The sequence below is a fragment of the Gracilinanus agilis genome, chromosome 2 (genome assembly GCF_016433145.1).
Source record: "Gracilinanus agilis isolate LMUSP501 chromosome 2, AgileGrace, whole genome shotgun sequence".
Classification (NCBI taxonomy): Eukaryota; Metazoa; Chordata; class Mammalia; order Didelphimorphia; family Didelphidae; genus Gracilinanus; species Gracilinanus agilis.
In genome coordinates this window covers 720,985,787-720,998,372 of record NC_058131.1, presented here as the reverse complement: position 1 = coordinate 720,998,372, position 12,586 = coordinate 720,985,787, and the positions used below count along the sequence as shown (strand labels likewise).

Genomic DNA, 12,586 nt, shown 5'->3' with positions numbered 1-12,586 from the left:
ACCAGAGACAAGCGTGGGTTGCCCATCCCCAGGGTACGTGCACGTGGGCACACGGGCCATTACACGACTTTCTATGGATGGTAAAAATGAGTAACGAGGACAAACCTGTTCCGGTTTGTCGTGGGAATTTTATGCTACTAAAATAATACTCTGAGCCATGAGATTCCATGGAACGTTCAGGGCCAAGTCTAACAGCCTCAACACTTCTGCCATGCCCGGGGTCGTGGCAGAGGCTCTGGGCCCCCGAGTGCAGCTACACTAAGCTGCTGCCACGAGAGCCGCAGGAAACGGGGCCCCTCCCAGTGGACAAGGGAATGGGGGGGGGGGGGTTACCCTGAACTCAGCCCACAGTGGGGAACTTGACCAGCTTAAGGGACCCCTTCTTTGCATGGAACCTGCTTCTTACCTCTTGAGCAGAAAGAAAATGTATGTGTAATAGCTTCCTCTCACTATCAACCAAAGGTAAAAAAGTGACGGTCACATCATCATCTGTGTTCAAGTTAGCACCAGCGCCTCGATTGCCATAGCCGTCATTCTCCATGGCAACCAGGGCCGAGAAGTGGCCCCGCGTGTAGCCCAGAGCAATGGGGCTTTTCCAACAGAAACTCTGTTCCCAGAGCAGAGGCAAATACACACCTAGGGGGAAAGGCAGAGTCAGGGGGCTGCCCTCCAGCCAAAGGGCGAGAAACACCGCGATGTCACCCTGACCATCCCCGCTAGGTCATCTGCTAGTCTCGCTCCCACGTCCTGCCTCACCTAGTACAAATCACGCTCTCGAGAGACTGAGGAAAGGAGCCCTAGAACTGCCTCCACCCTAAGCTACTCCAGACTGGTGGGAAAAAAGGAAAGACAAGAGGGAGAGCTTCCCACCATCCATCAACGTGTAAGAACATGACAAGACAAAGTGATTGGGCCCCAAGTGACAGTATAACAAGACATTACCAAATGGCTTACCTTGAAAACGGGTATATCCTAACGTTTCTCCCCGGAAACTCTTATAATATTTTACTCCATAAACTATAATTGGTCGTCTAAGAATATGTGCAAGTACAAAAATGTGTGTCTGCTCCAAACTTGCTCCAGGCTATGCAAAACACAAAGAAGAACAATTTCTCCTTTCAGGCTTTTGGAGCACACCAGGCAAAGCAAATACAACAGGAGAATCTGAAGGCACTGAGGCCTCGAGACTGGGTCTTAGGACATCGATGAGAGCACTAAGGTAGACGGCGCCGGCAGGCGCAGCAGGCCATGGACAGGCTGCCAGTGACCCCTGCCTGCTGGGAGGCATGAAGAAGCCCGACACACAGCACGCACTGCTGAGACCTCTTCCAGTACACACCACCAGGCACAAAACTCCCAAGGACTAGAAGGGGGAGAGCTTGGAACAAGGGGTCCCTGGGACCATTCCTCAAAGGTACGCATGAGTCAGATTTTGTACTGCCTGGAAAAGGGGGTGAGGGAGGCAAAATGACAGGGCTTCAAATCAACCCATGACAATGCCACTGAGAGGGCAGGATTCTACAACTCTAGAACTACTCTGTGTGAGAAGGCTAAAAAGCTATGCTCTTTACTATAAAAATGTAACAATCCTGGACCCAGAAAAAAGAGGAAATGTTCACCAGGGAGCTGGGAGAGGGAGGCTCATGACGACATGGACCATTCTATGTCACTCGTGGTCATTGTGCTGGCAGATTTTTAAACAACTATGAAATTAAAATAAATGGCAATAAAAAACTTTTTTTAAGTGATATTCTTTCTGAAGTACTAACAAATGTCCAACAGAAACTGCATGAAGGTTGGTAAGACTTCAAGTTGTACCCATTACATTCATTCATTTCTACTAACAAATGTCTGAAGACTTTCTTAAAAAAAAAAAAAAAAAAAAAGCAGCAGTTGTACCTCTTTTCCCCATATTTCCCCCTCCAGAGAAAAGCCACCACCTTACCAAGAATTTCCATACTAATTAAAACCTTATTACTGAGGCTCTTCCACTATGCACTGGTTCCGCTGTAACTACCAGCCTACAACTTCAGGCCTTCATTCACCAAGACGGCATACTGCAGTCAGCCTTGGGTCTGGTAATAGCTGATATTTAAGTAGGGCTTACTCTCAACAATTATGATGTCATTTGGTCCTCGAGGCACTCTGGGAGGTAAGGGACCCCCCCCACGTTAAAGAGACTGAACTCCAGTCTTCCTGGCTCTAGCACTGCTCCTAACATCTATGACAACATAAAACATGACAACAAGACGTCTGTTCTTACCTGACTAGCAAGAGAGAGGATAAATGCCCAATCTTCCTGCCACTGTTCTTCTCTGAGGGAAAAATGTAAACCAAAGCTCTGTGAATACCACGACTCCCACTCTTTCCAACGCGTGTAAAACCTAAAACAATGAACAAAGCTTTTAGAAAGATGCCTGTGCTGTCAGTCACGCACAGTAATAATATTCATTACGCTATAAGCTGCATCTACAATTTCTCTTCTCTCCCAAATGGGAAGGGATGAGACTCTCCAATGAGAAGAGCTCCCATCTCTACAGACTGCAAAGTGCTTTCCCTGCCACCCCAGGAAGTGAAATGAGGAAGCGGGGAAACTGAGGCTTTGCCAGCATATGCTGCTGCTGCCGCCGCCACCTCTGAGTCTCCAGATGTAGGCAAAGTTGCCCCAGAAGGGTCTTCAGTCACAACTTCCTACACACTTTCTTGTTTTTCATACCCTCTACACTTTGATACTGATAGCAGCAGAGTGTAGTGGCTAGAGAGCTGAGCACAGTCTGGATGGGACTTAATCACTCAGTGCCCCTGGGCAACTCTCTTCTGTTTAGGGTACAGAGCAGTCAGCTCTGTACTGGCAGAAAGGGAACTTCCTCACCAGGAATTCCAACAAAATCATTCAAACCTGCTCAAAAAGTAGATACCTACTTACTAATTTGTGAAAAAGTTAAGTCAAGAGGAACCCTGGCCTGGTAGATCTGTAATGTCCAAGCCATATTTCTTCTATCAGCCCACATTTCAATGATAGGCCTCTTGCTGAAACAATTCAGAAACATCAGGTTATCTTTCTCAAAGAAAGAGAGAGATGCCTAAATCATTTCCGCATTTTTTGTTTTGGTTTATTCTGCTAATACGCTATAATGAAATCCATCATGTATCTATAGAAAAAGTTTTCTGGACCAAATTAAAGCATGTATTAAATTCAATTCAAACAATTATGAAGTTCCCACTCTATTCAAAACACTCTACTGGATGCTAAGGATCTAGTCAGAAATTAAAGTAGCTCTCGGTCTGCCACCATCAAACGCAGAATGACTGGCAGAAAATCAACATCTCAACATCCCATTTGACCATAAGGAAATCAGACTAAGAGGGTTAATAGACAGTGAAGCTCCACTGACAAAGCCGTGCTTAGAACAAGAAGTAAAGACCTGAACCCTTTTCAATAAACATCCTGTCTAGAAGTAGAAACAAAGACTACAAGCAAAAGGAGTCTTTTGGCCTTTAGTAAATCATAATCGAACCCAAACAATAATTCTAGTATTTCAATTATGTAGTTTTATCCTTATGTTAATTTTTTCAATAAATTTGCCTTTGAAGTTAATTTGGAAAGTTCAAAGTAGAGGCATAGATATGACTGTTCACAAAGCAAGAGTTGGGCACTTGAGTTCTTATGTTCTAGGAGCTGCAGATCAAAGCTAGATGTCACAAGTTAAATTATCACCCAAAACTTCTGAAATGTCAATAAATATAAGTTGTAAAGAAAACAGTGTTTTAGCCTAAAGAAAAATATTATCTATCTTCATAATTATCATCTAAAAGAAAACACCAAATTCACAAAATAAATACTGAGCCTTAAAAAGCTAAATTTTGCATTGCTTTAAAAATTTCCATTCCAACTGAGTCTACCAGGTTGATGGTAGATGTCTCTGATAAAGAAAACTGTGGGTTTCCCAATGAGAAATTTGAGTGTAGGTTCTCCCTATCTGAACTATCACCCCGAGTAGCTTTAGGACCACAACTGCTGCACTTGACTCAGCAAGGTTCACTGGACAATTACCACACATTAATTACGTGAACACAGGAGAAAAAAATATGGCCAAAGCTGGGAACAGTCTGTTGGAGGGGGTGTGAAAAGACTGTTCGTGGAGCTACAAATTGGCCCAAGCATTCTGGGAAGCATGTGAAATTTTCCAAGAAGGCAATGAACCTGTCCACATCCATTGGGCACAATCCCAAGGAGAGTCAAAGATAATTAGTGATGTCACAGCAGCACACACAGATGCCCAGAACTAGGGACTCATCCACTGAGGAAGAACTAAAGAAACCCGAGTAGGAATGTCTTGGGGGTTACTTGCCCAACTTGGATACAAAGCACCACAGAAAACTCTTGATGGACTGAGGCAAAGTGAAAAAAACCCAGACAAGATGCACAAGAAACAAGAAAATGCGGGGCTCACCCCGATGCCCCAAAAGGAGCATCAATGAAACAGGTTTTTAATGAAGAGAAGTGAGAAGAAGTAAAGAGCAGAATCACTTTTGAACTGCTGGTCTGAACTTTCTATTCAATTTCTGTGTTTGATTGTTTCAGTTGCATCTCACTCTTTGTGACCCTGCTTGGGGTTTGCTTGGCAGAGATACTGGAGGGGTTGGCCATTTCCTTCTCCAGCTCATTTGACAGAAGAGGAAACTGAGGCAAGCAGGGTGAAGCGAACTTCCCAGAGTCACAGCTAGTGAATGTCTGAGGCCAGATTTGAACTCACATTTTCCTGACTCCAGGCCTGACGCTCTATCCACTGTGCCATCAAGCTGCCCTATTTCTATGTGACTAATGCTCAAATAAAAGTTACACCTTTTTAAAAAAGGGATATATCATCATTCAGATTTGGAGTTTAATATGTAATCTTCCTTTTCTGTCTTTGTAAAAGGAAATGTTGGTAGTGTGTTAGCATCTGTCGAGTTCATAAAAACAACAGGATAATACTCTTTCTTTTTAAAATCCTTCCTTACCTTGTGTGTCTTAATGTCTTCATATCTATTTTAAAACAGAAGGGCAAGGGCTAGGCTTAACTTTGGGGTTAAATGACTTGCCCAGGGTCATACAAGCCAGGTCCTCCCATCTCCAGGATGCTCTATCCACTGTAGCAGTCTCAATAATCTTCTTTACAAAGAAAATGTATTTCCTTTCTTTGCAAAGGTGGGGATTATGGGTTTGGAATAGCACACAATCTATGTATTGGTTATTTTTACTGAACCAACTGCTTTCTTCCTAAGTCATTGTTACAAAAGACAGCTCTCAACATCAGATGAGGGAAATGTTTTTTTAGATATAAAAGTAACATTAAAAACAAAGAAAAAATGTAAAAACACTTCTGAAAGTCCATACGATGCTGGCAATTTTTTTTTTTAATGATTTTCAAATAAAACCTTTTCTATTGTGTGAGGACAGAATGGCATTACTACTTAACACAGAGACCCAACAGTCAAACAAAGTGCCAAGAAGAACATAAACTTGCTATGAATCAATGCCAATGAGATAATGGAAGATTTACTGATTACGAGCTGGTGTCTGATTCTTTCCATGAATGAGGATCCACTCATTTCTATCTGGCCCTCAACATGCTAAGGAGATGTCAAGGTGTTTGTAAATGCCTGCCTTCCACATCCTTCCCACAAACAGAGTGACTTTAAGTTGAGCAGTGAGAGAAGAAGACCCTGCTGGCTGGTACCCAGGATTCTGCCTACTCTCAGCCCTCATGCCCAACAACAAGGTGCACTTGTACACAGGCAGGAAGGCAGGCCAATCTCGGAGTTTCACAGTCTGGAAGGAGCACAGCTAGCCCTACCATGACAACCAAGAAAGCCCTGTGCTTCTTCCTCCCTGGGCTGCTCTCCGCATTCCTCTAGCTCATCTCCTCTGATGGAGGGTTCGCATCACACAGGGCTTGGTACTTCCTGCTGACATTCACAGGAGCCCAGCACTCACTCTGGTCACCCTTGGCTGAGGCTAACTTGTCTTTACCAGCACAAGGACCAAGAAACAAACAAGTGTGCACAAAAGAACTGCAAGAGAGTCAGAAGCAGGCTATTCACTACCCACAACCTAAGCCATGGCACTTCCTCTGGGCAGTAAAAGCAGGAGTTGTGTAGCCACCAAAATTGGGGGAATAAAGCCCCTTAAGGTGGGGGAATGCCCTAAGGATAGCTTTTAACAGAGTGGTCCTCCTCTTCCTCCATTTTCAGGCACTCAAAGATGATGATTTTTCATTATTTTTAGCTACTTGCAACATGAACACACACACACCTGAATATGAACACATCCCAAACCATAATGAGTAGGAGTAATATTAACAGCCTCTCCTCCTATTCCAAATCCTCATCCTAAAACAGAGATGACCCCATGGTTCCGAAGGCCAAACCAAGTGAATATAAGCTCTACAGGCATCGAGTCCTGGGGTCACCAGCTCAGAGAGGGTCATCACTAAAAGGGCTGACTAGTAGATGGAAATCCTAGGAGGACAGAACCTAGAAGAGGTCTCTGAGGCTAGTATATAGTCCAACCCCCTCATTTTACAGATGAAAAAAATGAGGCCCAGAAGCATTAAGTGATTTGCTTCAGGTCCTCTAACTCCATATCCTGGAGGGCCTCTTTCCCAGGATACTATGATGTATTTTTGTGGGCAATGTAACTTTCCTGAGCAATTTAGTGAAATTATGAGATTTCTGAAGTAAAGAATAAAGACTGTAAGCTCCTTGAGGTCAGGGGCTGCTTTCACTTTTCTTTGTATCCTCAGAGCTAGTAATAAACACAGCATACAGTAGGCCTTAAGATTACCATTTTTTTTTTCTTTCTTGGTTTTATAGGGAAAAAAAAAAAAAGGAAATCTTTTGAAGAGGAATGAGCTACTTTAGTTACATCTTAGCTAGTTCAATACTGGCTTCTAGTCTGTTGATCAGCAGGCACATTCATCAAGTCTAATAGCAGATTTTTTAAAGAGTTCAATACAGGCACCAAGAGTTTATAAATACTTTGCTTTACAATGTAAAGAAAAAAACGCTTATTTAAAAAGGTCACTTTCAAATGATTGCATTTCATAACTCAGCAAAAATGTGGAGAGAAAAACCCTATTAAAATGTTCAAGTTGTCATACTATACGAAGCTCCCCTTATAAAAGGATAACCAAGAAAAAACTTTCTTCCATCCCTGCCCAACAGTCACCAACAGGGCAAAAGAAATTCCTGAACTTAACCAGAGCAGCGTTCCATCTCACCAGTGTGAACAGTCGTGGAGGCTGTCATGGAGGGCTTTCCGAAGCACTGAGTCCTTGTCATAGATGCCCCATGTGGCCTGCAGCACTGAGTCCAACAAGCAGTCCCCTGCAGTCCGATTCCAAAGTGCATAGAGTCGACTGTCCAAGCGAGTAGCCAATTCCAAGGACCAGTTTATAATTGGAGATTCTTCTTCTAACTCTAAGAAGCATTTAAAACATGCTCATTTTTGTGTATGTGCAATTAAGGAACATTTTAGTGGGAAAGTCTATTTACCACCAATGAGAAGAAATGGGACAGTATATAATTTACTAGTGGTCACATAAATAAACTGGAAAAATGGGGGGAAAATCCTTCTGAATTGCCCAAACATCATAAGGATTCACAAATTAAAAAACTATATTAAAAGATCCAAAGCAAAATGCTATTTAAGAATTAAATTAATCTGAAAATCACATAACCTCATCAAATTATATTTTTTTTTTATATGCATGATACTAAGAATTAACCATTGGGAGCTGGAAGAATGGCTGTTTCACCAATTTGCTTACTGTCTCTTCTATCCTAGCAAGACCTGAGAGACAGGAGTTTTTCATTCTCATTTAACCAGACAGACACTGAACAACTTTATCACAGGGTTTTTAAAACAGAAATAGTATTTATTTCATGATCAAAAATATAAAAGGTGCATCTTAGTCCCTAAAACTGTCATTCAAAAACTCTTCCAATGATCTCTGGCTGTTATTAACAAAGCAATAGGTTCAATATAATTAAAGCTAACTACAATTACCTCACTGCTTACCTTTCTGAACATCCCTGTCAAGCACTTCATCAAATAATTTTTCTTGTACTGTGGGAGGCAAGTCTTCAATGTCTGGAAGAGTAAGAAACAAAAGGGGAGGGAGATATACAAATGGGAATATATGTTGTCTAGAAACATTTAAACTTGATGCTAGTATCAAATATCATTAAAATTTCACCGTTTTTACTCACTGTTCCCAGACAGCTTTTAAATAGTGAAAACATGCAGTTATTTTGTAAACCATCAAAAATTCCAGTTTACAATGTTAAATAAAAAAACATTCTACATACTTACCACTTGTCCACATTCAGTTCCATTACAGGAATTCTCCCTTCTAGCCCTCACTTTAATGTTTTAGGATTCCCCATGCCAAAATTAAATTCATTCATTAATCTCAGTTTCATATCTTTCTTCTTATTCTTCTTTTCAGTTTAAAAGGCAAAACTCAGTACCTAAGTCCAACACTTTCTCATAAGATCATTAATATATAAAAGGGGTACCTAGGAGCACCAGACTTGGAGTTGTTAAACATGGGTTCAAATCTGGCCTCAGACACTTCCTGTGTGACCCTGGGCAAGTCACTTAATTAATTGCCTAGCCCTTACCCTTCTCCTGCCTTGGAACTAATACTATTGTTCTAGAATGGAAGGTAAGGGTTTAAAAAAAACACTCCTATGGCTCCTAGGCAGCCAGCCATCTGTCACCCTGTGTCCTGCCCAGTCCTGCAAGATAACTTCACCTACCCTCAGATTTTCACATGCTCAATTAACAAGAGACAATGACATTTGCTTGTATGTACACCAGTTCGATAACCCTTTAAAAGGTATAAAGAATTATTACTCTCAACATAGGAAGGAACAAAAGGAAAATCTAACCACTGTGTTGTCCACATAAATTCTTACTGCCAGGACCTCAGTTAAGTATAAAAAGAATATACTGAAATCATTTTTTCAGATTAAGCTTACATTATTAGTGATGACCTCAAATCTGCTTCCCCCGCCCCCAAACCCTCACCTTCCACTGAGCTACCCAGCTGCCCCCTCAAATCTACTTTTTTAGCCTTAATTAATGCTAAACAACCCCCAGATTTCCTTGGGGAATTGGAAAAATCATTTGCTATTTTGCAAGGGTGCCTCAATGACAATTGACTTTCCAATTTGAAAAATTTCTCCCTTTATCCCTTAGTAAACGCTGTTCTCTTCAACCAGGACATAAGCTGCCCAACTAATTTAAATCTCCAGGCAGAATCTTTTCTCTAAAAATGGTCTTTGGTGATGTTCTTCAATGACAAATGGCCAAAAAAAAAAAAAATCCTGGAGATGATGTAACATGCTCTGAAACAAGAAAAGCTATTTCATAAATGTTAAGTGTAGATTCCTTAAAACTCCTATTTTGGGTTTGTTCAGCTAATTTAATGCTGACTTTATAAAAAGACTCTACTCCTACTGGCTATTTAAATAATCCTCCAGCTATCAGAACCAGTATCTAACCAGTTCTTAACATATCCTGGTCTGAAGAAAACAACACCAATAATTCCCAAAGCAAAAGCTCTATAACAGTGATTCCCAAAGTGGGTGCCACTGTCCCCTGGTGGGTGCTGCAGCAATCCAGGGAGGCGGTGATGGCCACAGGTGCATTTGGGGGCGGTGAATAAACTGTAAGGAGGCGGTATAGTATGTGACAGGGGGAGCTAAGTAATATTTTTTCTGGAAGGGGGGGAGTAGGCCAAAAAAGTTTGGGAACCACTGCTCTATAGGAAAAACACGCTGTGAGGGGAAACAGAAGAGGAAAGTAGCAAACATTAACTCAATTTCCTTTTCAGAGTTATAATTGTTTTATAAGACCCAGAGGTGGCCCAGGGAGTCTTCCCAGGCAGACAAGGCCCTCTCTGCTCCTCAGTGATCTCATCTACAACATGAGGAGATTACCCTGGATGATTCCAACTTGAAGACACCAGCAAAATCTGGAAGGAAAGGAATGGAAAACAGGCTGCAAAGCAAGGGATGAGAATCTCCTATTCTCTTATTAAACTCCCCACACAGCACTCCCAGAAGGCCGATTCTGTGCATAAATGAGACAAGCCCCCAAAATGTCAAAGAGCTAAGGGTTAGAAAGGACTCGCTTTTTCACCCCTCTGTTCTCTGAAAGCTGCTCTTTTTCTGCCAGTCAGAGCCAGCACCATCAGAGAAAAACAATCAATAGGAGAGAAAAGGGTTTCATAGTTACCTGCAGGTAATGTGAACGTAACAAGGTCTGTTAGAAAGTAGCAGGCAAAATCACCCTTTCGCTGATGGAGGGAGGCCGCAATCTCACGCCGGATTTGTTCTGTCAGCTCGGGACACACCATTGCTGGGATGCACTTGGCTGCATGCTGAGACACCTTAAATGGAGACCGTTTGGAATGGCATTTATTTCATGTCACCAGGACGATGACAGCAGTGAGGGCCCATACACACCTACTACATACCAAGAACCCTGCTAAGAGCTTTTTACAGAGAATCTCATTCAATTCTCGTGATGACCACAAGAGGCAGCACCTACTATTATCCCCATTTCACAAGGAAGGGCTGACAGAGGTTAAGTGACAAGGTCTAAGGGCTGAGCACTCTATCTACCGTACCACTAGCTTTCCCTTAGGTAGGTGCTACTATCCCCATTTTACAGATGAGGAAACCAGGGCAGGCAGTTGCGAAGTGATTTGCTAGCAAGTGTCTAAGGATTTGAACTTAGGTCTTCCTGACTGCTGGGCCAGTGCTCTATTCACTCTGCCTCTTCGTTACTTATTGCAGGAGAAATTCAGGAGACAAACAGTTCCTGGAGACCTGGAAAATCTTTTCTGAACTAAGTTAAGTTAAACTGAGGGTGGAAGGAAACAGGGCTTAGGGTGTTGGGTAAGACTCTACTTGTTGGTCAGCTATGGAGTGTTTGGCTACCAGGGATAGAGAAGTTTCTCTCTTCTTCCCTCTCTTTCCACTATCCAGAGGTTGGAAACGGTGGGTTGGGGGGGGGGTATCAGAGGAGCTATCTCTACAGAAACAACAGAGGAATGAGGAAGATAGAAAATTCCTGGGGCTGCCCAGTTTATGGGGAAAAGGATGCAGGAGATCAAAAGCCTGATGAGCCACAATAGATAGGCACTGGGCAAAGCGCCATTTTTGCACGATGCTCTCCCACTATATTCCAATCCAGTGACATACTAGGGAGATGGGGACATTCCTCCCTGGTGATATACTTTATATCAGACTTATGGATTCACAGGGATTCTTAATAATCCCAGGGATTATTCAGAGATCTTCATCTGACAGAAGGAAAGATTTCTCTTATGTGTACCTGTCAAAGGCAGAAGGAAGCCAGAACAAGAGAGATGGATGTATTTTCTGCTTCTGAGAAAATAAAGGAAAGGTGTGACCAGAGAAGATATTGCTGAGAGGGAATTTGGAGATCCTTTTGTTCAAAGTTCCTATTTTTGCAGAGAAGCAAACTGAAGATTATTAAAAACTACTTGTTAGAAAAGAATGAGGCTATTCAGTTGACACCTCTCTCCTGCCAGACCAGGCTAGATCTCTTTTCAGGTCAACAGGAGTCCGTGAACAATGGTGCCTAGAGCTCTCCTGGAATTTGGGAGTAGTTAAGCCTTTCCCTGGGGATGGATGCTTCCCTGTTCTCTAGCTTGCCCCTATTTGTTACTCTCTGCATTAATATAAGACTGAACTAAAAATTTTACTTGGAATCTTGGCCAAATGTTAGCGAACCTGCCCAGTGTTACTGACATTTTCACAAAATTCACCTAGGATGAGGTATCGTTCTTGATCTGTCCATGTACTGAGGCCTAGGGCCAGGAAGACCTTGCTCTAACCTCACCCCAGAAGAGCCAGTGAAGCATTGCAAACTGTCCCAAGTCAGAGCCGAGCTTTGATCCCTATCAGTGCAGGGCATTCCCATACTGAAACCACACACATCCAGACTAAAAATAAATGAGGTTCGACCATCACCTTTCAACAAAGTCACCAATTTTCTTTGACTCTAACCCTAGTTTCATGCTTTTTATGAATTGGGGATGGAAGTTCTCAAAGGCAATGCCAGCTGAATCTAGGTTTTCACGGGTCCTTCCAAGCCGGAGAAATGATGGGGCCGAGTCTAATGTTGGACTTTTTCTGTTTTCTGACTCCCTAAGCTAAAACATTGCCACCATGTGGGCTGCAAGGAGATACCATTTTTGTCCACAATACCTCCTGAAGACAATCTATAGTTTTTAAGGGGCTGCAATTCACATCAGGGGAAAGAATACCCAACCCCCAAATTGTAGATTCACCCAGGGTCACACGGCTGGGAAGTGTCTGAGGTCAGCTTTGAACCTAGGACGTCCTGTCTCTAGGCCTGGCTCTCAGTCCACTGAGCTACCCAGCTTCCCCCATGCGACCACCCTTTTAAAAGTCTTGTCAAGTAGTTGGTGCAGAGGACAGCAAGCCGAGTCTAGAATCAGGAAGACTTGAGTTCAAATCTGGCCTCGATGACTAGCCT

At 42.6% G+C, this 12,586-nt stretch overlaps 1 protein-coding gene across 1 annotated transcript in view; it reads right to left on the bottom strand.

Moving 5' to 3' along the window:
- The window catches only part of ZRANB1 (zinc finger RANBP2-type containing 1), a 39,493-nt gene that overhangs the window by 1,452 nt on the left and 25,455 nt on the right, over window positions 1-12,586 (bottom strand). The window contains exons 3-8 of the mRNA XM_044659235.1: window positions 10,292-10,445; window positions 8,066-8,137; window positions 7,266-7,464; window positions 2,264-2,384; window positions 955-1,084; window positions 407-636 (exon numbers count right to left, since the gene is read on the bottom strand). Coding sequence (XP_044515170.1) covers window positions 407-636; window positions 955-1,084; window positions 2,264-2,384; window positions 7,266-7,464; window positions 8,066-8,137; window positions 10,292-10,445 — 906 coding nt within the window. The remainder of the gene's footprint in view (window positions 1-406; window positions 637-954; window positions 1,085-2,263; window positions 2,385-7,265; window positions 7,465-8,065; window positions 8,138-10,291; window positions 10,446-12,586) is intronic.